Source organism: Epinephelus lanceolatus, chromosome 6 (assembly GCF_041903045.1).
Source record: "Epinephelus lanceolatus isolate andai-2023 chromosome 6, ASM4190304v1, whole genome shotgun sequence".
Classification (NCBI taxonomy): domain Eukaryota; kingdom Metazoa; phylum Chordata; class Actinopteri; order Perciformes; family Serranidae; genus Epinephelus; species Epinephelus lanceolatus.
The window spans coordinates 28,028,523-28,056,450 of record NC_135739.1 but is presented as its reverse complement, the minus strand read 5'-3'; the positions used below and the strand labels follow the sequence as shown (position 1 = coordinate 28,056,450).

General features: G+C 40.8%; 2 protein-coding genes across 3 annotated transcripts in view; one reads left to right on the top strand and one right to left on the bottom strand.

Moving 5' to 3' along the window:
- Nucleotides 1-220: 220 nt before the first annotated feature.
- c6h1orf53 (chromosome 6 C1orf53 homolog) lies at nucleotides 221-9,030 on the bottom strand. The gene is made up of 3 exons (XM_033621235.2): nucleotides 8,557-9,030; nucleotides 5,903-6,004; nucleotides 221-2,173 (listed from the first exon to the last, which is right to left on the bottom strand). Exons 1-3 carry the CDS (start codon nucleotides 8,830-8,832, stop codon nucleotides 2,102-2,104), a joined length of 450 nt encoding a protein of 149 aa, XP_033477126.2. The 5' UTR covers nucleotides 8,833-9,030; the 3' UTR covers nucleotides 221-2,101.
- A 6,745-nt stretch (nucleotides 9,031-15,775) lies between these two features.
- The window catches only part of dennd1b (DENN/MADD domain containing 1B), a 115,820-nt gene continuing 103,667 nt past the window's right edge, over nucleotides 15,776-27,928 (top strand). For both annotated transcript variants that reach the window (XM_033621659.2, XM_033621657.2), the window contains exons 1-2: nucleotides 15,776-16,059; nucleotides 16,691-16,755. In XM_033621659.2, coding sequence (XP_033477550.2) covers nucleotides 16,043-16,059; nucleotides 16,691-16,755 — 82 coding nt within the window. In that variant the 5' untranslated portion in view covers nucleotides 15,776-16,042. The remainder of the gene's footprint in view (nucleotides 16,060-16,690; nucleotides 16,756-27,928) is intronic.

Here is a 27,928-nt window from a genome sequence, read left to right as displayed (position 1 = left end):
TAACTAACTAATAAATAAGGTCATTTAATAAGACAGTGAATAATGGCATTAATATTATGAAGTTGTCAACTAAAGTGAGCTACATTAATTAAAAACAAGGTATTTTAAACAATTTCACAACTGATGATCAGACTCCTAAATGCTCTCTGACTGTGCAAGTACACAACACATTCAATCATGCATTTAAAATGGCACAACTCACAGAAACCTAAGACAAGGCTTACTGTTGCTAAACATACTTTAATGATGAGTGACCATGGTGGGAGAAGGCAGATTTGATTTTCAAGTAAATTTCTCCATAAATCTGTTGAAGGCATTGCTGTGCTGTTTGTGTCTCAGTCACCAACTGCTAGGCTAGAACATGATATATATATATATATATATATATATATATATATATATATATATATATATATATATATATATATGTATAAAAGGAAAACATTTCAAACTGTGCCATCACTGGATTGGGAAGACGTGGAGGGATGAGGCAGACATGAAAGTTGGCCTATTTCATGGTCAGGCTGCGGGACCGCCGAGGCCCTGAATGGCAATGCATCTACTTTAATGTGACAGACGAGTCCCCCAGGCAAAACCCGCAGAGCCGCGGCAGGCAAGCGGGCCCAGGTACTTGATGAGTGTGACACCTTCACCGTCCCGCTGTAGAAATGTTGCTGCCGCACGCTCCGCTGCCTCGGTTTAGAATAACACCAAATAAATTCGCCTCTCATCCCGCCTGACGACGCGTCCCCGAGAACCTGTCCTCCCCAGCACTGTTGGGATCATGAATCTCCTTGTAGCCGCTCACAGGGCTTTGCCTCCGATCACTAAGCACTTGCCTTTGGGACCCACCTGCCGAGGGGAAATTGTGGCCGCGCCAGTAGGCGTCTGCGACAGAATTTCCGCGGCAGACACATCCTCTCATCCCGACGCTGTTTGCCCAATCAGGCGGAGACAGGCGAGTGTGTGTGGCAGGTTCAGAGCCAGCGCCCGGAGGCATCGCGCTGCCTACCCACATGCACTCACAAATCAAGTGGCACATCTTTCCTCAGCATCTCTTGCACGCACAGGTAGTGCTGCATGAGCGCTTGACCTCACCTTGTACTATTACTGTGGGCTACAGAGTACGGTGTTTAGTGCAACCTTTATTCTATATTGGCCTATTAGGAGCCACAGGGTGTTCTGATGGAGTAAGCCTGCCTATGCATGTGTGCGTCTAAGCATGCTCGTGAACATGAGCTGATCTATTGCAGTGCTGGGATAAGAGGGCCCAGGAGTTCATTAGGCTGCAGCTCAGGAGAGCAGCCGCAGGGAGCTGTGCTGTAGCCAAGTGTTGCCAGGAGGCTGAGCTGCGAGTCCGGTGGGGAGGGCTGCTGTTGATGTCCATGGCATGTTTGTTAACAGCCTGATTCCATCAAGTGGTGTAAAAGCAGCGCAGCCAAGTGTGAGGGCTGACCCTTGGCCCCTGCCTATTTTTAACAACACAGCGTTTCAGTCAAAGGTAGACAGTTCAGTCGAGCACTTGTGGAGTGTAAATGATGCTAATATTCATGCAGTCGTACATTTGGGAGGAAAAATAACAAGAGATGCAAAGCGAAAGAGCACAAGACTCCATCTGACTAGCTTCAGCTCCATTCGCTTATATGCCCTTTATCTTGAGGGCGAAGATCTAAAATGCTCTTTCGGTTTTCATCTCCATACTCCCACAACCCTTGTAAATGTATCAGAGGAGCCGAACACCACAAAATATTAAATACTCTTAAAGAGAAACGAAAAAATGAAGCTCAAGGCATTTCATTGGACATTCGAGAAAAATATCTGAAAAATATAGCAAAACAAAAAATGTGATAAAAGACTACTTTACATGAGGTTCTAGTGAACAAATCCTTTCTCCTCCTCCCCTGTCCTGTGAGAATAAAAATAATCCTGAGAATAGTTGTGATTCACAGGAGGTAGATATTGCACAGACACTACCCATATTTCATCACTTGGTACACTGCTAAAAATGACTCTCAAGTAGTCCAAATAACGACAGGCAGAAGACAAGCAACGTGCTCTGGGTTCCATCCTGAGCAGGCGTTTTACCTCCGTCATGTTGGGCCTATACGTAAAATAGAGAATTAAATTGTTTCTTCATCGCAGGGTCCTTCACGTTGACTTGGCCGTACGGACACTGGAGGAGAAAATGAAAGAATGAGAAGGTGTTAATGGCTACATGTGAGCAGGACTTCAGTGGCACAGAGAACAAGATGTGGACGTGTGAGCTTACAGCCTAAAAAAAGAGAACAGGATGAGGCCGAATCAAATCAGACCTGAACCACACAGCAAGACAGAAGACAAGACTGGATGGCATGGGACAGGGAGTGATGGGACAGAATGTGGACTAGACAAAGCAAAAGTGAGAAGTGAAGTGAGTACAACAGGGCCCTGCTTCCTAAAGTATTTTGAGGCTATACTATGATCAGAAAACACACCCTCCATCAGTGCATCTACTTCCATTCACAGGCTGTTTACAAAACCAGCTGCTGATAAAGACATGAAAACTAAAGATCGATTCCTGTCAACTTGTAAAAGGTTAGAAGCGTCTCACAAAGTCTGAACACCTGAAGGACTAACTGTGAACTATGTGCTGCTTTTTTATTCTATTGATCCTTAAGCCAATATCATAACCAGTAAACTTTAAACCAGTAAATCTCTCTGTGAATAAATGTGGTGTTTGGTTCAACATAAATAATGCTCATAAAACAGGCAAAAAACAAATTCAGATTGTGGACCTTCATGGGTTAATCAGTGATATCTGCAAAACTAAAACCACAGGAGGAAAAATGACTTTGTTTCCACGAATAAAAGTTGACGTGCACCAAGCAGGCCACACTGTGCAGCTCTTGTCTGGGTCACATCAGCTGATCTGTCACCATCCTCCTCTTCTAAATCATGTAAGCGTGTCATCACCACAGATAGTTGTCTACTGGAGTTTATTATCAAGCTGATCCTCTAATTTGATTTTACCCTGATTTGATGGTGTGCCCTTTAAAGGGACAGTTCACCCCAAAATCAAAAATTCATATCCCTCCTCTTACCTGTAGTGCGATTTATCCATCTGGATAATTTTGGTATGCGTTGCCAAGTGTTGGAGATATCAGCTGTAGAGATGTCTGCCTTCTCTCAAAAATAATGGAACTAGATGGCAATTGTGGTGCGCAAAGTGCCAAAAAAATACATTTGAAAAACTCAACAGCAATGTCTCTTTTAGAAATCCTGACCCGGTTACTCAAGATAATCCACAGACCTTGTTGTAAGCAGTTTCGTGAAGGAACTATTTTCTTATACCTAACTACACCTGCAAACTACATTACCACACAGAAGGAAGCGTGCATCTACTACTACTAGAGTTGTACCGATACCGATACCAGTATCGGAAATGCCTCCAATACTGCCTAAAATGCTGTATCAGGTATCGGCGAGTACAGCCTATGACCAATCTGATACCACGTGATGCCTCATGTCATTCATACACATGCTACAGGCAAACGAAATGGAGTGGAGTTTAAAAAGCATTCTACTGTAGCCTTTAAAATATCTTTTTTTACCAAATTGTGTGGCTGCACTTTAACCTGTGTCTTGATCTGTGTCAACACTGGATAATAATAATAAAAAAAAAGTTTTATGGCATTAATTCTACTATTATGTATTTATTTCTTAATATTAGAGTTTTAGGAGTTGAGACATACAACAATTCATATCCCATCCATTTTTATTTTGCGCGCTGGTATCGGATCGGTACTCTGTATCGGCAGATACCTACGGTTCAGGGATTGGAATCAGAGCGGGAAGGAAAAAGTGGTATCAGTACATCTCTAACTACTACTATCTACGCTGAACTGTAACATTAACTAGCTCAGTAGTGCTAGGTGATACAGTAGTAGATGTACGCTTCCTTCTGCATGGTGTTATGGTTAGTGGGTGTAGTTCGGTAGAAAGAAAATAGTTCCTACATGAAACTGCTCACAACAAGGTCTGTGGATTATCTTGAGTAACGATTTCTGGAAAGAGACATTGCTGTTTAGCTTTTCAAATGTACTTTGTTGGCACTTTGAGCACCACAAGCTGAATGCCACCTAGTTCCATTATATTAGAGAGAAGACAGACATCTTTACCGAGGGGCTATGTGTTGGCAAGAACCTGGCAATACAGTACTTATCATGACAGAATGGTTTCAATTCAATATATTGCGATACTATAAGAAAGGGGATGCATTGTGACTTTTTAAACAATCCAATTTTAGGAGCTAGTGGTGCACCTTTAATGTCTCTACCTGTTTCATAGGTCCTTGTTCTTTGTGTTTACTTCAGCGAAATTTTGTTACACTGGAGTGAAGAGTCATATGGCTGAAAATGGTTTACAACACTGCTACACAACAAAAAAAATTAACCAATACCACAAATCTTTGCATGTAAACTATTAAGTCAAAATCAATAGTGTTTTTGAGAATCGATACAGTATCACAGAACATAATATTGGGCTAATAAGGGTTATCAATATTTTTGTACACCCCTACTCTACGGCAAATATCTAACACTCGACAACTCATGTCAAAACAATCTAGATTAATAAATAGCACTACAGGTAAGAGGAACAAAATATATTTTTGATTTGGGTGTGAACTGTCCCTTTGAGTAAACAAGCTGGACTTTTACCTAAACTTCTTTTAACACTATCTTTGGCCATCATCTGACCAACATGATACTTAATTTGATTTTTTCACCTTCAACATTGTTGCTTTCTATTTGTTTTGGCACTATCTGTTACTGTGTTAGAGAGTTTGTTATAAAATTGACAATATGTTGCCTGGTCCAGACCTTGAAAATCCACCCACTCCACAAAGTTGATCGATTAATGGCATCATGACAGGCGACAGTAGTTTCTCAGTAAACATAAAAAATTATCCAATGAGTGCCGTGGGGGGTCCATTGCAATTGTCAAGCTGTTGTCAGGAGCCAATAGGGAGTAATAACAACAATGGTGGCTGCTAATAATAAGATACTCTGCTATAGAAGCTGCTCTACATTGACATGTCTTCTCAATATCGCCCGACATCGTACTTTGAGTCAATATTCAAAAAATATATTGGCATGGCTAAGAATCAGTGTTGACTTTTAATGACTTTAGATTCAGGCAGATTTGTTGGTCTCTAGTGATTGGTTAAGAGAAATCAAATCCTCCTCCCCCACAAAGATCGGTTAGAGTGGATGCGAAGTCAGACTGAAGATGGAAACAGAGTAAGGAGTTGACTAAGCTGTCTGATATCAGGCACCTTTTTTACAGTTTCATTAACACAGCTCTTATACAGGAGGTTTATTTGACAACAGCCTGACTACAAGCATAGATAGATGATGCTGCTCTCATTCCTAAGGAACCCTAAGAATCATCACTTCTAGATTTGAAGCTATTTCTTAATTTGTTCTTACGGGCAACATCTGCCTTCAGCAGCAGGCAAATTACTTTACAGTTTACTTTCTTACACTTCAAACAAGTAATGTATCATATAAACTGCAGCAGACTGGGAGCTCAGAATGTTGACTGAACGTTAAGGTAAATTGTCATACTAAGTGAAATGATATATAAGCATTTGTGTTGTAAAGAAATGAAAAATACACAGTAAAATTAGCCCCGCTATGTAATTAAACTAATTGCTCTTAACAGTCAAATTTATTTTTATGTGATGTTTTGGGCATAAAACAATGCAGAGCATTTGTCAAGTTCACAACTGAGGTAAATCATTATTGGGAAACAGGGTCCATAAGAAAAAAGAACAGAAGAAGACATGACAAGAGACGAAACAAAACAGCTGAGGCCAGATGAGAAACACACAACCTGGAAAAACAGAAAACAAAGAGCTCACATGTCTGCATGCGCTGCCACAGCATTTCCCTCTCTGAAGGTGGGCATACTCTGTGAACACCTTGTACCCACTGGAAGGGTCGACGTACATCTGCTTCTTTGCCTGAACATAATGAAGATATTATTATTTAATTAGTGAGACATACAAACACGTATGCTGGTGGGTGACCCCTGCATACATAACCATATACAGTACATATACGCACCAAAACACAAAGGCACATGCAAGCGTAATACTGAATATGAACATATACATAGAGACAGATTGCTTTGGGTCAAGGAGACGAGGGAATGGACGACCTCTATGCATACAAACAGATGTAAGACAGTCTAACTCTTATGATGTTACTAATTAATTAATGCTGTTCTTTTGTGTGAAATGCAGTAGGTGAGAATCTGCGATGATTAATCAACTGGTTGCACTGTAGTGAAATTTATATTCACTGCATAATTGCAGAATGTGTAAAAAAAAACAACATATTTTTTGTCACAATAATTCTTTTATTTTGACCAATCGCTCATCTTGTACAGACACATAAACACCTTCTGTACGTGGAAAACACTGAACTACTCTGTCATCCCTTAGGAAGTTCGAAAATGTCATCTCTCAGTCTGTTTCAAACTGAGAGCCCACTAGTTGGTGAGCTTTGACAGGCCACAAAGGGAAAAAGGCCCCAGGCCCTTTGGTGACACGACCTGTCATTTCACATGGCATTGCAGGGGCACATAGTGAAGCTGGCATAGCTGGGCCCCCTCTGTATTGTGCTTTTCCCACCCAGGCCCTACCACTCTCCTCAGGTCGCGGCCAACTTGCCTCAACTTCACCCACACTCAGAAGCACAATATTTACAACAGATCAGCCTCAAGGCATGAAGATGACACCCATTCACTACTGTCATCACCACCGACGGAGCTTACTGGCTCTGTTTGATGGAAGAGCAAGTAGGATTTGGTGAATATGATAGATCTGACAAAAACAGTGGTCATCAACACCTATATGACAGGTAATGTGTATAAAGCACTGGGTAGGTGTATATGCTTCTAAGTACAATTTTAACAAAACTGTTTTATATTTATTATTCTTCACAAAATCTTTCTAAAACACTACTTTTTGCACCACAGATGCCTAATCTACCCTCTCTGCCCAATGATTCAGAAAAGGAATACTTAAGTTAGAGAGGTAAGAATGGAAAGAATGCAACTTTGTATCAAAGTAAAAATCTTTGAACATTATACTCACTTTAAATGATTAAATTACACCACAAAATGCACCAAAGCTGGCACATTATCATACTACATTCATACGGCAACTGATATCAGCTTAGCTAAACAACGGTTTATTGTTCTGCTTTTATCTGTGCTGATGATATTTGGCCTACTGTGGAATTAATTTAGACATTAGGTCTGTTTTTTTAAAGAAGCATGTCACTTACTAGAAATGTAAATGTAAATATAGTGGTCTTAAAAAACACAATAACCTCAAGGTGGTGATGTCTGACATCCTGTTTCATACTAAGAACCTCATAAATCACACATTAACAGGCAGCACTGATAAATGTGGTAGAGAATATATTAACTATTGGCATTAACTCCAAAATTATTACAGCTGGTGTTATGACATGTTTGAATTTGGTTTGGCAAATTGGGGTTGCAATGGTGTGAGATTTTTAGGGTATGATAACCATCTCAAAAATAATCACAGTTTTATGATGTATAGTATTTCAAAATTATTATTATTACTACAATTATCAGTTACAGGAATGAAAACAGAGGGCTTTTTTTTGCTAATTTTACATCACTTTATAAATGGAAGTATATGTAAAAAGTGTGACAGACAGTTGAGGAGGAGAGAAGATGTGCAGGTGTCTGGTTGCATTTTCTCTTTAAAATATCATAGACAAGCAAATGTGCACAGTCTGATAACCGTCAATATTCATACCACAAATATGGCTTTACAGTATACCACTGCAGCCCTAAATGGATTCAGCTTGTGTTGCTAAAAGACCTGTATTATATCTTCAATGCAGCACTACAGTAAGGACAGAATGCATTACTGTCATTTTGCTCATATTTTATTCATTAATTGCTCAGCTACTCTAATATAAACAGTTTAAAACTAAGTACATTTACTTGGGTGCTGTACTTTTAGTCCACAACATGTCAGAGAGAAATATAATTTTTGACTGAAATACAGTTATTTGATAGCTATAGTACGTTCAGATTTACATATATGCATGACCATCATGTAAAATATGATAACTTGTTATAGATATCAGCTTAACATAAACATAACATGCTACAACATTAAAATGCTGCTTCTTTGCTGTCCCAGCATTATAGCTTACTACATGCAGTTGTAATTACCACTCTGAGGGAGGCAATTCCCCTTTAAACTTAAACACATATAACTTAAGGTTTTAACTTAAATAATAAAATAAAATAAAATATTGAATGGTAGACCTGTACTTGGAGTAATTTCATATTGTGGTATTGCTACTTTCACAGAACTGATCTGAAAACTTTCTCCACTGCAGTTTTGTAGCTCAAAACTACAACTAACAGACAAACATGTGCCTGGCTCTAATTAATCATGCGTAATCATGGTCATCAGATTGAGCACCATGACATCATTGGATATGAAGTGACTCATCTTACCGCACATGCCTCTGTATGGGCTCTGTGGATGACCATCTCCTCCTCTGTGAACTTTCCTCCAGTGTGGTCGTTTGCAACCCCCGTGCTGCCTGTCACCACCTCACTGAGGTCTGCTGCTCTGCTGTCTGCATTGATCTGTGAGCCGCTCCTGCCTCTCTTCCAGCTTTCTTCTGAGAGCTTCGGTATCGACATTGTTACAAGTCGTTTATTAAACTGGACGTGGAGACGAATCAATTTGCTGACAAATGCTTTACACTGGTAGTTTGGGTGAAACATGCTCCTGTAAAACTATCTGACACGAGGAGAAAGTTAAACTACTCGCCTTGCAGTTGTGCGTAAAAAGACATCCGAGATCATCTCTTGATTAAATACAGTAACGACTGATCATTTGCTTCACAGCTGGTCTATGTTGCATGTTTACTTTTTCCTCCTCCACTCAGTTTAGCCGGTACAAAAATGTGCTTCCTGCTTTGCCTCGTCACACTGGTGACATGTGACCATCTCGTCACTCAGATCCACTGGTTCACACAGCGCCTCTGCTGTTTGACTGCAGCTACAAGAGATTCCTGCTGACAGGAGGACAAGAACCATAGACTTACACATGTTGTCTGTATATATGATAAGTACACCGCACTGAAGAATACATAGGAAAAAGTCACCAAAAAAAAGAAAACATGCAATTAAAGGGATAGTTCAGATTTTTTGAAGTGGAGTTGTATGAGATACTTACCCATAGTCAATGCAATACATACAGTAGATAGCAGTAGGCATGCCCTAAGTTTGGAGAAGCAGGCTGGAGCAATAAAACGTATTTTAGCCACCTGAAAAAGTCCCACCTAAAAAGATCTATAACAGATCAAGTGTAACCAGTGGACTCTAGTGATGTCTGCATTGTGTAGATATAAGGAAGCCTAAATGGTGAATATCTTTGGAGGCGATCTCCATTTATTCCTGACTAGTGGCAAAACGAAATCCTCTGTCATACACAATCACACAAACTCCAGCCCCTCTCCCACGGAGCACAACAGCAAAAGGGTGCCATGTTATGTTCAATTGCGGCACTCTAAGTGGCAAAACAAAATCCTTCATCACACACTCCAGCCCCTACACAAATTAAGCGACACAAGATTATGTCAGCAAAAAATTAACTTATATACATTGCCTAACACTGCTAAAACACGGAAATTACCACAAGAGCAATGTCGCTTACCTCTTCCACAGAGCACAACAGCAAAAGGGGAGAAGTAAGACAGGAGACACCTCTTTATAGGTGGGGTACCCCCCAAAGGTGAACATAGGGGTACAGAAACTGGGTATCAAACGTTCCACAAATTGTGTACGGAGGCCTAAGCATGTCAGGTAATAACAACTGAACCAAATTTTGTGTAATTATAATACTCAACACTACAAATGTACATTGGACTTGTCACACATATTACTGCAGTATAATTAACCCCATTACATAAGTGTACGCTGTATTGAGAGTATTTTCATTGCTTTACCTTTCTGTTTGACAGCCTTTTACAATGTCTTCAGTTCCCCATCTACGCACGTTTTAAAGCCACCAGACTCCATTGATAAAAACAGCAATTTTGGCTCACTGAACTCAGGAGCTCATCTACTGCTGCTTTGATCAATTAAATAGTTTGTGTTACTGTGTGACTTTGGTGAATCTGAACGTATCACTCTTAACGGCAAAATCACACAGTAACACACATGAAAAAAGAACAGATCACGGCAGCAGTAGACCAGCAGCTCCTGTGTTCAGTGAGGTTAAATTGCTGTTTTTATCAATGTAGTCTGGCTTTGAAGAAAGTGATACAATGGCTTCAGTTCCCCGTTGGAAACTGTTGTCTGATGGAAAGGAAAAGCAGTAAAAATACTCTCAGTGAAGCACACACTTAATCTGTTATAGATTTTTTTAAGCGGGGCTTTTTTAAGGTGGCTAAAACATGTTTTGTTACTGACCCCATCCACTGCAGTACAATTCTTAGCTTCCGTGTCAGACTCCAGCCTGCTTCTCCACACTGGGGGACTGCAGACCGCAAACTTCAGACTGCAATCTACTCTAGGTAATATATTGACCGTGGATAAGTACCTCATACAACCCCACTTCAAAAATCCGAGCTATCCCTTTAAGGGTAAATTTAAGGGCTAGTATAAGATTCATTACCACTGTATCATTAGGCTACATTTTCTCATGCAACTAAATATAAAATGAAAAATGTGACCACCAGCTTTTGATCAGCAAAAATTCAACATCACCAGTACAGGCAAAAATCCATAGGCTACTTAAAAGTATTCGTGGGTGCACCAGTTTGATGCAAATTAAAGGGTAAATTCACCCAAACTGAGAAAAACATCACTCAATCCCACTAGTACAGCAGTGGTGGAGGAAATAGTCCACTTAGATCTTTTTGTTTTAACAGCAAATGTGGCTAAACTGAGCTCGAGCATAACCGACACTATCCCACTTTGCTCTCCTTTGCTGCAGTGACACTGCAGTGAAAACAAAGACACCTTCCCATTGTATTTAAGTAATATAATGACTTGGACAAAGCACTGCAAGGTTGATAAGTGGACATTAATGAGTCCGTTCAAGGTTATCCACTGCTGTAAGCCACCTCTGATGATGTGTCTACAACAGAATTCTGGGTAATGAAACCTGACAAGTGTCTTTTGACTGACACTGTGGGGTCAATTTACCCTCAGACAAATTACACATCGCTGGTAAAAAAGATACATATATGCATGCTTAGAATGAGAAACGTTGTGCACAAGAACAGCGCCATGCAGCCTGTAAAACAAGTTTTTATTTGTAGAACCTGAGAGGCAGTGCAATATTTTGTATAAACTCTACTGCTGGCTACACTCAGGCTAGACTGCATTTTCCCAAGCTCAAAAGAAAACACAGGGAGCGCTCTTTATAATTTTTTCTTGTGAGTGACATTTCAGTTCAGCAAGATAAACCCTGTGTTCCTCAGCTAGGCCAAATTCAAGCCATTCGGAAATATAATTTTAGGCCCTCAAAAAACAAAAAACAAAGGATCACTGTATTCTATTCTTCTTTCCAGTGTTTACTGTTTACAGTTTTCTGAAATGTGAAACCTCACTGGTTCCCAGTGCCCAAGATTCTTGAGAGCTCTATGTATGCGTCTCTTTGTGTGTATGTGTCTCATATTGTTTATTTTATTTTATTTTTTTTTTATGTTAAGGCAGCAGCCCTGCCATTATCATTTCATACGGATGCCTGAAACAGCATGCCCCAGTCTGCTGCCACTTAATTACCTTCCAGTCAGCCTGAAGGATTCTGGCTGTGATCCAGGCAGACTCTCTGGAGAGGGGAGAGAAGTACATCTAAGCCATTGGTTTCAATTTACCATGGGACGAATATTGCTTAAACATGCAAACAATAAAAGGAAAGTCCACCCTAAAACAAAATTTACATGGCACTGCGTTTCAGCGATTTCGGCCTGTAAAGACATCTATAAGAGGACAAATATTTTGAATAAATCAAATTAATAAATCAAAAGTGTCATGATTCTAATTGATTATGTCAGCAGGTGTCATGTGAATTTGTGACTCTGTGGGCTCATATAGGCTAATTACTTGTTTAAACACTTAAATAAGTTTTAATTTAATGAAGGTTTACAGCTGTGAATCATGAAACAAATTGTCTTATTTAAATTCCCAAATGAAATCCCAGAGGGGCACAGAATTATAGAAATCATTTTATTTTTGGGTGGATTTCCCCTTTAAGAGGGCAGTGACTCAGCTGATTCATGAGCAATGTGTTTAATATGTAGTCCTGCTGCAGATTTATATAGTCATATACAGTATAGGCTGGGTCTATAGCCTACATGGTTTGTGTGTGTGTGACACAGGCAGTTTTTTCATCATCTAAAAGCTTATGTAACTGAGTTATGTATTGCGACTTCAGCATTTATTTCATGCATGGAGTACTGTCGTCTAACACTGTAAGTAGCACTTACACGACACACTATAATTATGCAGGATTAAGTCAAGTAATCATGCCAGTCCTCACCAGTCCTCTACTGTTCACCACAGTCTGATCTGCAGGCTGCCGAGCAGCTTCACTGAAGCAGTTTGGGGTTAGGGGCTTTGCTCAAAGGCACTTCAGTGGTGGTAATCAAGGAGGGGCAAGTGGTACTCTTTCACTTTCCTAACACAGATCAAGTCAACAATCATAGGTGTAGATTTCAGGGGGACTCAGGGGACACATTACCCTCAATATTTAGAATGTGTGCATTTCTGCCTCCCAATAAAAAAAATTAAGTTAGCAGAGGTCTTTTATTTTGATGAAATTACAATAGTTTCCACTGTGAATTGATGCAGGAAAGGCAAAAACTGACATATAAAAACTCCTCAGAATGCAGGAAAGTAAGTGTTAGACGCTCAAAATTTCCCAGATGGGGCCTTAAACCCCCGTTTCAAATGTGCTGAAACAAAACTCTTTCCAACAACCTCCCATCATAAGCTTGTTTCTCAAACTTGTAGGCCTACTTTTTTTTATGCAAGTGACCCATGTTTGATAAGCCGTGTTCATGGCCGGCTTAACCTGTTGACCTAAATTTGCTGTTTGGGTTAGGGTTAGGGTTAGTTGCTCCTTTTGACCCCCAAATCCAAATACTACCCTCTGAGCATTGTGTATGTTGTCACCTACAAATGCCACAGACCATATATGGCAGATTCACATTTGCTGAGAGACCCAGAGGATTCCTGTTGGAATAATACAACCAGTTTGTCTGTGTGACAGTTTGTGGAGTAAACAAACCTTTATTTATGAGTGTGATGTCAACATTACACTGTACTATGCAATATTAAAAATAATGACGGTCTTAAAATTATATTTTAACATAGGGTCATTCACAAGAGGTTGATAATGCAGAAACCAAATTAATCTATATGACATTTCAAAGGTGCAAACATACTTGCATTTAAATTAGCTTTACCGGCAGTGGCTCAGTCCATAGGGACTTGGGCTGGGAACCGGAGGGTCGCCTGTTCGAGTCCCCGTCCTGACCAAAATATGGAGCGTGGACTGGTGGCTGGAGAGGTGCCAGTTCACCTCCTGGGCACCGAGCAAAGCACCGAACCCCCCAACCGCTTGGGGCACCTTACCAAGGGCAGCCCCCTCACTCTGACATCTCTCCACTTTGTGCATGTATAGGTCCTGTTTGTGCATGTATGTGTCTTTCGGACCTGTGTGTAATTGACAAGCAAGAGTGAAAACATTGAATTTCCCCTCAGGGGGATTAATAAAGTAAATAAATTAACTAAAACAAAACCAGATACCTCACAATGAACCAGGGAGTTCAGGCTCCTGAGGATCTGGGACCACAGGATAGTTGCTTCCTTTGCACAGCTTGCAAACCAGTAAGGAGATTTCAGAAATATTGTTGCACTGAATTTCATGTAAAATTGTCACACATTTTCACAGACTGTACTCATTCTAAAGGAAATCATTATATTTTACACTACTCAAATGCCTTTATCTAAAAATTTCACTCACATTAACAGGTTATAATGAGGAAGACAGTCAAAATGATCAGAAAGGGACACAAAACACCACAAAGAAATGCAAAGCAACTGCAAAGAGACACAAATTATCGACAAAAATGTGCAAAACACTCACAAAGAGACACAAAACAACCACAAGCAACATAAAACAACCAAAAAAGACTAAAAGTTACCACACAGACACAAAAATTAGCTAAGCAAGACATAAACGACTAAAAATAGACACAAAAAGAAACCATTAGGAGACACAAAATGACCTTAAAGATACAAACCACAACAAAAAAATGATAATTACCACAAAGAGATTCGAAACCACCACAAGTCTGTCTTGCTCCTTTGTAGGAGAGGTGATAGGGCCCTTTGCATGTCTGTACTCAGAGACCCACTGTCTCATAATGTGCTGATGGTGAAAGGTGCGAATTATCACCCACCTCTGCAGTTCTAGGTCTGAAGATAATTTTAGCTTCATTCAGCTCATTGTCAACCCATATTTTTTATGCTCTGAAACATTACTGCTTTAGTTTACTCTGGCTGCTGTCATTAGCGTTGTTGTCGCTGGTGAACATTGTGGAGCTTTTAGCGGCTAAGGAGCCAGATACTGCCTTTATGAGTAGGTGAAGATCAACACAGGCCTAAAAAGAGAGCTGAGCTTACATTTACCAGGTAGCAATAAACATGACTCTAAACCGGCCTGTCAAAGAGTCCAATATGGCCCTCTAGATGACTTTGCATACCTAATGTTGCCTTGCCCAGAATACAGTTCTCTGAAATAACAATAAATACTTATTGTGGTCATATTTAAGGATATTGAACATTGTGCAAAATACTGTCAACCAAAAGAATCTGTGTCAGACTTCTATCTTAAAACCATATTAGTGTAACCCTGCTGCTGACGCACTGACAAAACTTCAGACTGTAAATGATTTGTAAGGCAGGGGGTGACTTCACCTTCTTTCTCAATAGCTTCCTCTTTCATGGTAAATTATGAAAAAATACACATGTTATGAGAGTGAGTAGTAGACTGACTGAATGTGGACAAAAATGAGACATACTGTTGAATTTACACATAATTTTTGAGGATACTGAGGGCTGTTCATCATTTGTTTTGTAAATGGGTGAGCGTTTTCAGAATGTCCTTCTTTACACTAAAAAAAGGGAAAGTTTTTATGAAGTGGTTTCACTGTACTGGCCCACTTGAGATCAAATTGGGCTGTATGTGGCCCGTGAGCTAAAATGAGTTTGACACCCCTGTTCTACACGCATATAGGCAACTGTTTGCTATTATGTTCAGCTTAGCAACTCTGTAGGAGGATGATGCTAATATGTGATGTTATAATGTATTTGCAGGTTGTTTGGGAAGCCTCAAGTGACCCAAACATCTATTAATACTGGCTCAAACTACTTCTCATTTTGGAAGCCCTCTCAAGGACCCCTGATGGTTCAGGGACCCCACTTTGGGAGCCACTGCTGAAGGCTACCGCTGCCACAATTATTATGTTAATAACAGTCTCATTGGGACACAGGTTTTTCATCGGAGGCGTGAATCACACAGTTCAGGTCTGCTGTTTGTATCCTGCCTGTTACTCATGTTTAAGTGGAGGAAGGATGCTTGCAGGCAGAAGCAACAGCAGCAAGGTGCTCATCTGACGCGCTGACGTCACCAAATCTTTGACAGCACTTCCTGGAGTGGTGTTTGTTGTGGGAAATAAGCGCTGTGGTGCTGAAGTAGAGGGGGGATTCAGGCTACATTAAACGGCGGAAGGACGGCACAAACTACCACTGTATCCCACTTCCACAAGCATGCGGTGGCTGCAGCTTTCGACCGGTATCAGATAAGGCAGACGAAGTGACGGCTGAGACTGAGGAAGGACGAGGTGGAAATATTCGAGCAGAGCAGAGCAGAGCCGCCGACAGCACGGAGTTGTCGCGATGTTGTAGCTAAACCATGGACAGCAGAATAAAGTAAGACGCCTGAGTTTGTGTTTTTTATCCCCCCTCTCTCTGTCGCTTCTTAATATAGAGAGCTGTCGAGCTAACGGCTAATGTGTTGTCCGTTGTAACGTTAACTCAGAGCCGAGATATACGAAGGAATGTTTGGCCGTAACGTGAGCCATCTCCAGCAGTGGCTTTAACCGCCAGGCCAGCTGGCTCGACAGCATTTGGGTCAGTCTGTTGCTCCGTCTACTAGCTGACCACCAATTAGCAGCTCCGCTAGCCAAGCAGACGGCGTTAAATACCTTACATGTGGACACGACACCGAGCGACCGCTGTAAGACCGGGTCCCGTGACCCAGGTTTGCCCACATAACGTTGTAACAGATAAGAAAACTTCTCATTCTCACACACTAAAGCACCACCAGCTTCGGCTAACAAGCGGTTATTGACATTACCCGGTATTGACAACATGACTCACGTTAAGTAGGGCAGCTCCACTATATGGTTGCTAATGTAACACTAATGCACATGTAGTGGCATTCAGCACAGTGGCCGTGTGAGCCAATGCTGAGTACACACTTGTTGCCTGTGATTGTGTGTAATAACAACAGCTGCCCCCCTTATCTCCCCCCGAGTAAACACTGTTTTGTTCTTTGCAGGGAGAATCCAGACAGAACATTTGATCTGGTTGTACAGGTGGCATGTCCAACATCTGAAAATGAGGGTAGGTGATGTCACTATTTCCATTGATAATTTGCTGTCAGTATGTGATCTGCTTGGTGTGGACAAGTAAAATGTAAAAGTTTCTAAATGTCATGCAGTCATCTATTGGTCAATTGAGGAAGTGATTAGTCGATTGAGGGATAATCAAAATAATGATTTGTTGCAGCCTTAAATAGGACGTATAAATTTTTAATACTTTTTACATCTATTTGATGCACTGCTGGTCATAACCAATTGCACACTTAAAGCTATTTTGCACATTTTCTACAACCTCTACCTCACTTTCTTTACTCCTGCAGTGTTGATGTTTTTATTTTATTCCTGTATATTTCTCTTGTATATTTAAATTTTGCATATCTTTTATATTTCTGTATTCTAATGTCCAAATACTGTTTGATTACTTGCTGCTGTAACAAAAAAAAATTCCCAGTTTGGGATCAATAAATTATCTGTCAGTGCTGAAATGATGAGATGGTTGACGTTAAATGAATCGTCAACAATTTTAACAGCCAGTCATTCTTTAAGTGTTTTATCAGACGAGAATGACAGATATTTTTAGTTTGCAGCATCCCAAAAGTCATGATTTTCTGCTTGTCACAGTTTTATATTCTCTTTAAATGTTACATGTTTGGGTTGTGGCTGTTGGAAAGACAAAACATGACATGTAAAGATGTCCCCTTCGGAAATTGTGAACAATTTATTATTTAAAAAAGCAAAACAGACAAGAGTTTTCAACGTTGGAAGTGGTTGTGAGTTCGTCTTCATAAAGAAGTTCATGTGTGCTTCCCAGTTGTATTTTTTGTAAGCCGTGTTTGTAAAAATGACTGTTTGTTGTGTAATTACAGTAATTTTAAGGCTGTACAGCCAAGATGTCATGCAGCGTTAGCAATAGTGTTTCTGCACAGTATTTTAAGTCATACAACGGGTGTCACATAACTTGACTGCATGACTGAGTCCAGTCTTGCACAATGAGAGCAATCATTATGTCTGTGGTGTTATAACGTGTGCTTCAGAGTTTACTCTGTCAGGATCCTGAGGACAAGAGAAGGTCACAACTGATTTCATCTGTAAAACTGTCAGAGATGTTAGCTGCTGCAAGATTTTGTTAAGCATTCTCAATTTATTTGACTGATTTTCCAGTCTACACTGTTCCTTTATTAGGCCTGACCATAAGTTAACCAGTGCAGACATTTCTCTTGTAACCGTGACCCCACAAAGATTGTTTTAGAAAGATCATGCTTGGGTCAGCAAGCTGCATGAACCGTACTGCTGTTTGCAGTGGTCAAACATTCCAGCACTGGTGGCCAGGACAAAAAGTGTTCAGACTAGCTCGGGAAATGGCTGTGGCCAATGAAGAACAACACCATATTCTACCTTTTATGAATATGGGAAATAAAGTAACCTATATTTCACATTAATATCCAGTGTCGGCCGTAAGTCAAATATCATGTAAAAACATTTTCACGGTACATTACACTAGCTGTCTTATTTTGCCCACTCAGCTTTGACGTTAAAGAGGTGTTATGTGGACGGTTCACTCGTGCAGCTGCTGAGCTGACCAGAGTAGACTCAAAGTTGTCCTTGGATGTAGATCTGATATTGGATTTTAAACCAAACTCATAAACCACCGGCCTGTGCTGTAATAACTGACTTCCCCTCATGTATGATCCAGGGTCAGACTCATATCCGGACTCTTGCTCCCTGGAGTACAGCTACAGAGCAACGTTTGCACACCCCTCAGGTCAAATTGAACATATGCATTCTGCTCAGTCACGCTCTTTTTGCCCTGTGTTGAGTCCTGATTGGACGTAAGAATGTCCCTGTTGAGGCCATTGTCATGATGTAGAAGTACACCGTCCGCCAGCAGAGGCTTAGGGTTGTGGTGGATTTTTTTTAAAGGAATAGTTTCAGGTAACCATTTGAGGAATGAATCACTTCTCTCTGAATCTGATCAATTTCCCTTTCTTTGACTTGGGTTTAGCTGCTTTCTGTATGAAACAAAATGCTGAAACTGTGCTAAATGGACTGCTGTCATTGTACCAGGCATGAATGGATTGATTGTATGTGAATATTACATATGTACACATGCACGAGGCCCTAAAATTCGACCTGTCTGATAGTTGCGTATGCATTTATCTCAATTCTGTAGTGCTGACTTTTAGTATGAGCTGAAAGGGTTAATGCTATGAGTCATAACACACCAGCTTTGGCTAGCTACACAGTCACTCTCCACAAACTAGAGATGTTTCTCCTTCAGCCAAACATTAGGTACTTTGCCAAAAAGCACCACTTCACATTCACACATTATCTTCCCACTAACTCACAGAGGCAAACAAACAACAGTGTAATCATGATAGACTATAATTAAATTGTCATAGCAACATGGTGTAGAACATTTGAGCATTTGGAGAAGTGGTGGAAGGTTTCAGCTTGCTCATATTTCTCATATCTCCTCCTTGCAGTTTAGGGAATACAAGTTTAATTTTAGATTGATTTTGGCTGCATTTCAGTTTTTGTGTACTCCCTCTATCAGCCAACTAGTTTGTAATGGCTTGCTTTAGAGTGACTGGAAGGGTGTCCTCTTTGAGTGTCTGGAAAGCTAGGTGTGTGCAGGGTGCAGGGTTCTGCTGATGTCGCACCACTGTTTGGCCACACTCACCACATCCTGGTCCCGCAGGTCTGAAATTAGATCCATGTGCGTTAGCATGGCATGATAGTGTTGTAGTGTAGGAGGTAGTCCCCTTTGTTAATACTACTAGACCAGAGCAAACTGCAGAGAAACCTGCACTGTTGTCAGACAGTTATAGCTCAGCCCTTTATAGATGGTCAGTACACCTTTCCCTCAACTTCCTGTGTTAACTGGGTTTCACACTTTCTGTAGTTAGCGATATGTGTGCAGAAAACACCCACATGTTTGCAGACAGGCTTGCAATAGGCTAATTTTTTATTAGGTTGTTTCTCAGTGACCTTTTGAATACGGCGATCTCAGAATAGGTTGCTCATTCATTATAAAGGTAACATTTTGGTATATTTCTCTAAGTGACGGGCTCTCCTAAGCCCAGACCTGAGTGCTGAATTATTAATACTGATTTTAATAATTAATCAATAACTAATTAATCACTGTTAAGACTTTAACCGAAAAATATATCAACTGACAAAGAGCAAAATTGGCATTGGAAACCTGTCCATCTGTGGCTTGTTTAAGTAGCTAAAGCTATGTTGACTTTCCATAGATAACGGCAACGTGTGCACTATTAAAAACAAGTGATACAGGCGTGGTGTGACAACACAGAAAAAGGTGTTGCTTACTTGGACAACTCGCTGGATTTTGACTTGACCCAAACTGAAGTAAGCGTCTGCAGATTTTCAGATAACTTGAACACTGTGGTTGCCTCTTCCTTCACTAAGTCCCCCTTGCAAATATGTGTTGCACGTAGTTTCACTAAGCAGCACACAACCCATTCTTGACTACTGAGTTATCCACATATTTTGAAATAAAAAGCATCTGATTGTAATCAGCCAATCTGGGGAAATTTCTGCTTTATACAGGTATTTGTGCAGGCCTTTTTGTTATTGAAAGAAAGGCTTAGGCCTTGTTCAAGTGCTCTGCAAATAGTGTCATTTACTTCCTCCAGAACAATACTTAAGTTGTGCAGAATAATTTGAACTGTTTGCATATTGTGTGGCCTTTTTCTGACTACCAAGTAACAGAGTGGGAGTGGCAGTTTTGAGTAACAGCATGACTCTTCAGCTTGGGAGGTTGTGCTGCAAAAAAGCTGATGTAATATCAAAAGCAAATTATTTTGAGTTTTAAAAGTCTCTTATGATTAATCAATTTTAGCATTAATTATTAATCATTACTATGGTTCCCTGTGGACCTTTTAACCCCTAGTAACGCTATGGATATTTTCTGTGAGTGGGTTTTGTAGTTTTGTTTATCATGATGAGCACATGTGGGGGATGTCATACACAGTCCTACCAATGCTGCAGCACTATTCCACTGACACAACAGGTGGTGGTAACATACCAAGATACGCTGCCGTGTGCCAGCAAAGGCATTAAAGAAGAAGACTGTAAGCTAGTAAACATGGATGTAAACAATGCTGGATTGATGCTGATGTGGGAAGCCAACACCAGCCATATAATTAACAACGCCCACCAGAAGCTAAACTTTTTGCGCCAGCTTTAAAAAGTTTGGTTTGACTGGAGAGGCGATGCTGCACTCCTACAGAGCTACTGTGGTGAGTGTCCTCGCCTTCTCAGTCACAGCGTGGTAGGGCAAGACAACCCGCCTTGAGAGGGGACAGTTGGAAAGAGTTGTATGCACAGCATCAAAGGTCATTGGCTGTGACCTTCCCTCTGTCTCCTCCATATATGGCACAGGTTTCAGATGCAAGACGCAGACGGCCATCGCTGACTCCTTTCACCCCTGCTAGCTCCTTTTTGAAATCCTTCCCCTCCGGTATGGAATTCCAAGGTTTTAGGTGTAGGACATCTCGCTTTAGGAATAGCACATATCCTGAGGCTGTTCAACACTTGCACTCTGACACATAAGCACTTGTAGTAGTACAGCAAGTATTAGCCAACAGGCACTTTAAAAGTAGGCAGGTTAGCAGCACAAAGCACTTAAGGACTTGATCATATTGTGTGTTGTGCACTTATTTGACATATTTTATTTATTTATGTGTGTAGTCTTTTTTGTCTGTTTTTAAGAGCTGCACTGAGGTAAATTCTTATCATCTGTGTTGACATGGCAATAAAGTATTGAACTGAAAACACTTGAAAAATGTTTAAGAGGGAGGAAATGCATTTGACACATATAGACCTCAAGGATACACGCTGTGCGTCTCGGTGAGTAACACTGAAAGTAAGCATAGCTTGTTTACAAAAAAAACTCCACAGGGCACCTTGAAGGAAGCAGTTTAAAACTTGCATCCCTTGTAACTAAGCATTGTTAAAGATAGTCCTGAGGTGCAGCTGCCAATTCAGCACTTTCTTTTTTTTTTTACTTTGTATTTCCAGTGATAAAAACCAGAAAACTGTCCACTTTAAAATCAATTCCACTACTCTTTGTACTTTGTTGTCAAATGCTCTGGACAGATTTGACTGTCACGTACACTGCTGTTAACATAGTCTCATAAGATTCCTGAAGATCTGTGATGTTCAGCCAACAGGGCCATTCAGCTACTCTGCATTACATGGACTTTGCTGCTATTGATGTATGACCTTTTAGTCCCAACATCAAGTCTGATTCACAGGCATCCACATCAAGTTTTTGTCTTACTGTGGTCAAGGAGAGTGCTAGTTGTTAGTGTGTCGCTAGAAGCATGTCATTTTGAATAAATAACTCTGCCAGTGTTTGTTCCCGCTGGACAAAGTCCCAATTATTACTCCCATGGGTAGGTTTGATTTCCCCCCGTCTTTTGGCAAACACTTGTGGGAACAACATAACATCAGTGGTGCAGGTAGGAACAGACAGTCCATCACCCTTCAGATTTGATTTTAATACAGTAGCTTTTGAGATTTGACGAGAGCATCAACGTTCCTTAACACAAGTGTAGATGGAGAAAAAGAAAAGCAAGAAAATAAAGCTCACACCTACAGTGGTGACAGTGTTCATATCTGGACTTGGCCCCACATTTCTATCCACGGATGTGTGGATAGATGACAGCCACTGGCCCTTTTTCCTCATGCACGTCCACGGAGACCTGGCCTCCCTGTTCAGCCCGAGCTCAGTTCTGCTTAGCTCTGTTGGCTCAGTGCTCTGTGGATGCTCGGGCTGTGAGCGAGCGTTGCCTGAGAGCGTGACTGGCATGCTAGCTACTAGCGGCCCTGGCTACATAAAGCCATATTGATGTGCTTCCAAGATGCTGCCAAAGCTAGCAGATGACGCTAATGCTGCCAAGGCAGTAGGTGGGGACAGATGCTACCTGTCCTCGCCTGCTCCCTCCAGCCAGATTGTTCCCAGTAACAAAGCAATAAACTTAATAGATCAGCGAATCAATTTTACTGCAACATTCATGCTGCAATTAGGGTAACGATTTATTGTTTTTTAAAAAAAAAGCCCTTCACTGAGGGCAGTTTGGTTAGCACTGCTGCCTCACAGGGCTACAGTCTTGGGTTTAAAATCTGGCCTGGTTCTTCTTTCTGTGTTTTGCTTTGCATGCTTGCTTGCTTGCTGCATTCCTGCCTCAGTTCAGACATGCAGGTCAAGACAAGTCATTTTTTTAGCCCAATATCGCAAATCACAAATTTGCCTGAGGGGGCTTTACAGTGTGTACAGCGTATGACACCCTCTGTCCTTTTCACAGGTCAGATGAATTGGGAGCTCTGTCAGAATGAATGTGAATGTTTTTCCATGCCTATATGATAAATTGACTTCCTTTATAACCTGCACAGGCGCAGCACATGACATCGTTTAGCCTTAGAGAGTGGGTGAAAGCACATATCTTGTTTTCATCTCATGTTTGTGCCTGTCAGTTGTTTATCACTGGACATGGGCATTCACTTTGTCCAACTATGAAAAGTTACTTTTGTTCTGTATCCTAAGAACATTTTCGCTGAGACCCGGAGGTCTCACAGTGTCACCTACTGCTCACTAGTTAGTTATCAATCTGCTTCCTTTTCTGCTGTAGCCCCCTCAAGCAGCGCTGTGATGTTCCTTTTTTTTTTCCTTTGGCTTTCACCCCTTCGCATTTCCACCCTTCGTATTCATAGAGCAAAACTCCCGTGTAGTAGAACTTTTAGAAAAGGTTGAACGTTGACATTCTGCAAAATGTCAGAATTGCTCCTTGACCCACGCTTTGTTGGATCTGCAGTCTGATTGGATTCCGACTGCGTGTTGAGTTCACGGTAGGCTCACACTCAGATGGGAGGCCATTGGAGTACTAACAGATGCCACGGCAGCAAGGAGGGTGTTGATTGGTCATTAGAGAGGCCACACTCCTCCACTCACACTCCTGAGAGGACCCCGGGGTCTCACACTTTGTTTATCTCGCAACCCTTCTGCTTTTCTTTTTTGTCTCACCCATATGACTTTACTAAATTGGCTCTTTTACACAGAGTCAGATATCACCCAAGTCTTTGTTGTCTTTTATTGGTTTCCTTTGAAGCAAATTGAGGAAGTCTCTTAACTTCCCTGGTATGGTATGGTAATGACCACAGTGTGAGTGAACTTTGAGAAATCCCCTCCCACTTCATGTCCTGAGTGTCTATAGGATCATGTCTGACCCACAGTCTAACTTTTAGCAGCCTAACCTCGTCTTTTGTCTGCATGCGGGGTGGCGGTGGATGGATATTTGGGGTTGTTTGTTTGTGTGCTGATGCCCTTTCCTTTTGTGAGCACTGTTAATGACATGGCATACTAAGACATTAGACATATGATGGGCCACTGTGTCCAAAGTGCACTGTTAATGTGTTGCAGTAAGCAGTGCATGACAGTTTGCACAGACTCAGAACAACTCAATGAGCTGGGGGATAGGGCCAAAAATGTTTTAATGCTAAAAATATTTGCATCAGTATATATCAACAATTATCACAATAAATAAATTATATCAAATAATTTATTCTTTCAAGTTTAAAGGCTGTTTTTTTTTTTTTTTTTTTTTCCCCTCCTGAGTGGTTTCAACTATTCTTTATTATCGGGACATGACAGACATTTGCAAAACAGTGGAACATTTCACAAATCTGAGGTAGTTTCAAATCTGTTAGAATCAAAATACTGTCAATAATAAAACAATAAATTAGAGATATCCAAATTCTGGACAGCAGCATGTCAAACTCTTTGTACAGACGGTTTAAATATTTTGTGTTCTAGCTGTCAATGTAAACAAAATAGACAAAAATTTCAACCATGGTCAGTAAGTTTTAAACATATAAAATGTGATTTATGCTTTGATGCTTTGAAGATTTTGATGTGGTTGTAAAGTAACGCTGGATCATTTATTCATTGCTAATGAAAGACTATCTATTTGACTTGAGAATAAGTTAATGTATTAAAGTTTATTCATGTTACGTTTAGTAACCTTTATTTACATGATATTATTTAATTTCAATGAAACAGCCACAACTAACGTAACATTAACCCTCTAACTTACCATTAGTATTAGCTGAGTCAACCATCTATACAACCACTGTAGCTGACGTTATGTGGCGAATTTAACCATGGGGTAGCCCAGCACCGTTATCCGTTGTAAAAACAGTCATACTAAAAAATAACCTTATGAGCATGTTGAACGTTGTTTTAACTTTATAAGGTTACCATGCGCATAAGCATGCTGACTGCATTAGCTTAGTGATGGCAAGCCTTGGTGGCAGGTCTCATCTTCTTCTTCATCTTCTTCTTCTGTTTAGTGGCAGGTGGCAACTAGCATTCATGGTGCATTATCATCCCCCTCTTTGATTGTTTGGCTTAATTGCATCAAACATTTATCAAGTTTTTGTTACATATCTTATCTATCATGATAATTATTGTTATTGTTTTATTACCCAGCCCTAGTTCAGGCTACACATTGAAATGACTGTTGTGTAATGTAATGTGATTTTAAATGGAGTAGGACCAGTAAGACTTGAATATGTACTAAAACCTGCATCTGCGTTATTGACCATGTATTTTAAATTTGCTTTACTTTTTTGGAATAGTTACATGTCCACAAATCAAGACTACGTTGTTTGATATGATCAGCAATGTGAATTCAGTTTCCAAGATGGATTTTTTTCTTATGCTTTGCTTTTCTTCCCAGTTTTTCCTTTGTACGACACAGCAGAGGTTTGGACCTGAGTCAGACTCGAGTCACAAGTTTGATGACTTCAGACTCAACTTGACAAACTCAAAAGAGATTTTTAGCCCTACCCATATTTTACCACCAATGACACATGACTTGAACCTTTGACTTAAAAATACGTTATACCTTCCCCAAGCCCAAAGATCAAAAAGTATGTCAAAAGTATGTTACTTAAAAAATGTGCCATGAGTCAATTCTATATCAACTAGCAAGCAAGTCCACAGTTATTTTTTTGTTAGCGTACAAACACTGAACTGTGGTCAACAAAACACCAAATGTAGTATGCAAAACGTGCAAGTCAAAACAAACAAATACAACTTTTAAAAAGCATTCATTATTTTTGTAAATGTAATATACTGTTACTCCGTTGTTAGAATGGCATTGCATGGTGAAGAGTCCGTTATGACTTGTTAAGGACTCGAAAATCAAAGTTTAGGGCTTGGGACTTAAATTAGGACTTGCCTGTCTTGACTTGGGACTTGAGTGCAAAGATGCAAGACTTTCTTGTGACTTGCAGAAACAGTGATCTGGTCCTACGTCCGCTACACAATAATAGATGTAACACAAGACTTGTTTGTATTTCTATTTTAGTTATCCAGAAGACAAAGTTGGCCAGCTAGTGTTACTGCCTCTCTCAGTGCTCTACAGCCTTGTTCTTTTGTCCGTGTCTGGAGTCATTTGTAGCTCCCTGCTCGCAGTCACTCATCCATTCAATAAATGTGTGGTGGCCTGCTGCTCACTGGGTTTAGTTCCAGCTCTTTTCTTATTTAAAAGAGATGGAAACAAGTGTTGTCCTCACATTTCACCCTGGCTGGCTCTGTTTCAGATTATATGGTGAAGTTCAGGCTAAAAATAGTTTAGTTTTTGGCCAGTGCAGACACTTGACATGTGAACCGTTAGCCAGGTAAGGGCACCAATGAAATTCCAAGAGATTCATCTGGCAATAATGATAACCTGCAAATATTACAATACATTTTCACGATTTTAATGCAGGAGAATTAAGCATTCAGTGCATAACCTGGTTTTGTTGTTCGGGCTCTGTTTGTGTTGACGCAAAATTCCCAGTCATTGCTAATCTCTGTTCAATCTGTCCAGGAACAGCTGCTTTTTTCAGGCATACGTGTTTCACTCACACTTTGTATATCCTGTCTCTACCTGTTCTTCCTCCAACATAGCAACTTTTTCTCTGTGATCACACATTTGCACAGGCGCAATTGTTCTCGCGCCCCTTTTTGATTATCACTCGTTATGACAGGGACAGACGGGCCCTACAGGGAGAACGGAGAGAGTGAACAAGTTACTGTGACTTTTCAGGTGGTGCCATGTGACCTCGCTACACTCATGTTTTGGCAAACACGCACACATACACCCATGCATCCACCACCAGCAGGACAGCTGTAAGTTGACTTCTCTGTTGTTTCTTCAGAGCACCAAGTATTATTGGGCAGAGCATGAAGAACTGGGGCAAAACGAGACGGGGTGGGGCAGGGAGATGGGGAGAGAGGATGAAGGAGGTGGTGGATATGCTGATGGCAGTAGTCTATAAACTGAGAGGTGAGGTACTGAGGGGGTTGCTGGCTGAGCTTTCCCACTCACTGACGCAGTACTGAAACTCCAGGGGCAAACTGTTTTTTGTGTGTGATAGCAGGTACATGTTTAAGTGAATAGTGTGTTGTACATGTATGGCTGCATGTGTGCGCGTGTGCACAGCCGCACGCATGTGTGTGAGTGTGCATGAGAAAGAGACGCAGAGGCTGTGAGAGCTGCAGGAGGCTCATCTGAATTCACTAATGCTGCCAGACTGGGAGAACATGGAAAGACTTCTAGGCACTGACGCTCACAGGCTATTTTTAGACTTCCCCTTTCCCCGGCGAAAAAGTGGGGAAAAGTAGGGACCCGATCAATGATTTAAAATGAGATGAATTTGATGAATGCAGAAGGGTTTCATCACATCACCCCCACTTGCAGCCTCGCAGCATTGTTGTCGGTGGCTCGTGTTTTGTTTGTGTGTGTCTGTGTGCGTGCGCCATGCATCTTTGTGCGGTGGCAGATGAATTTATTCCCTTGTGACCACTCTTAAGCTATGCTCCAGAGAGCTGTGGGAATTTTATGTGTTTAAAAATAAAAAGCATGATGCAAAGGCTAGGATAACGTCCAGCTGAATTCAGCTTCCAAAAAATCGCTAGTGTCATCTCGAAGCTAAGCTCTTCTTCACATGTATCATGTCAAAGGATGACAATAGATGGCTAGGAAGTGTATATGTTCAGCACAGCAGATGGCACGAGCATGTACAACCAAACACGCACGCACGCACGCACGCACACAAAGCAAGTATTGTGAGTCAAAGAACAATGATTGGCTGGTTCTTATGCATGTAATGCCAATGTGGCC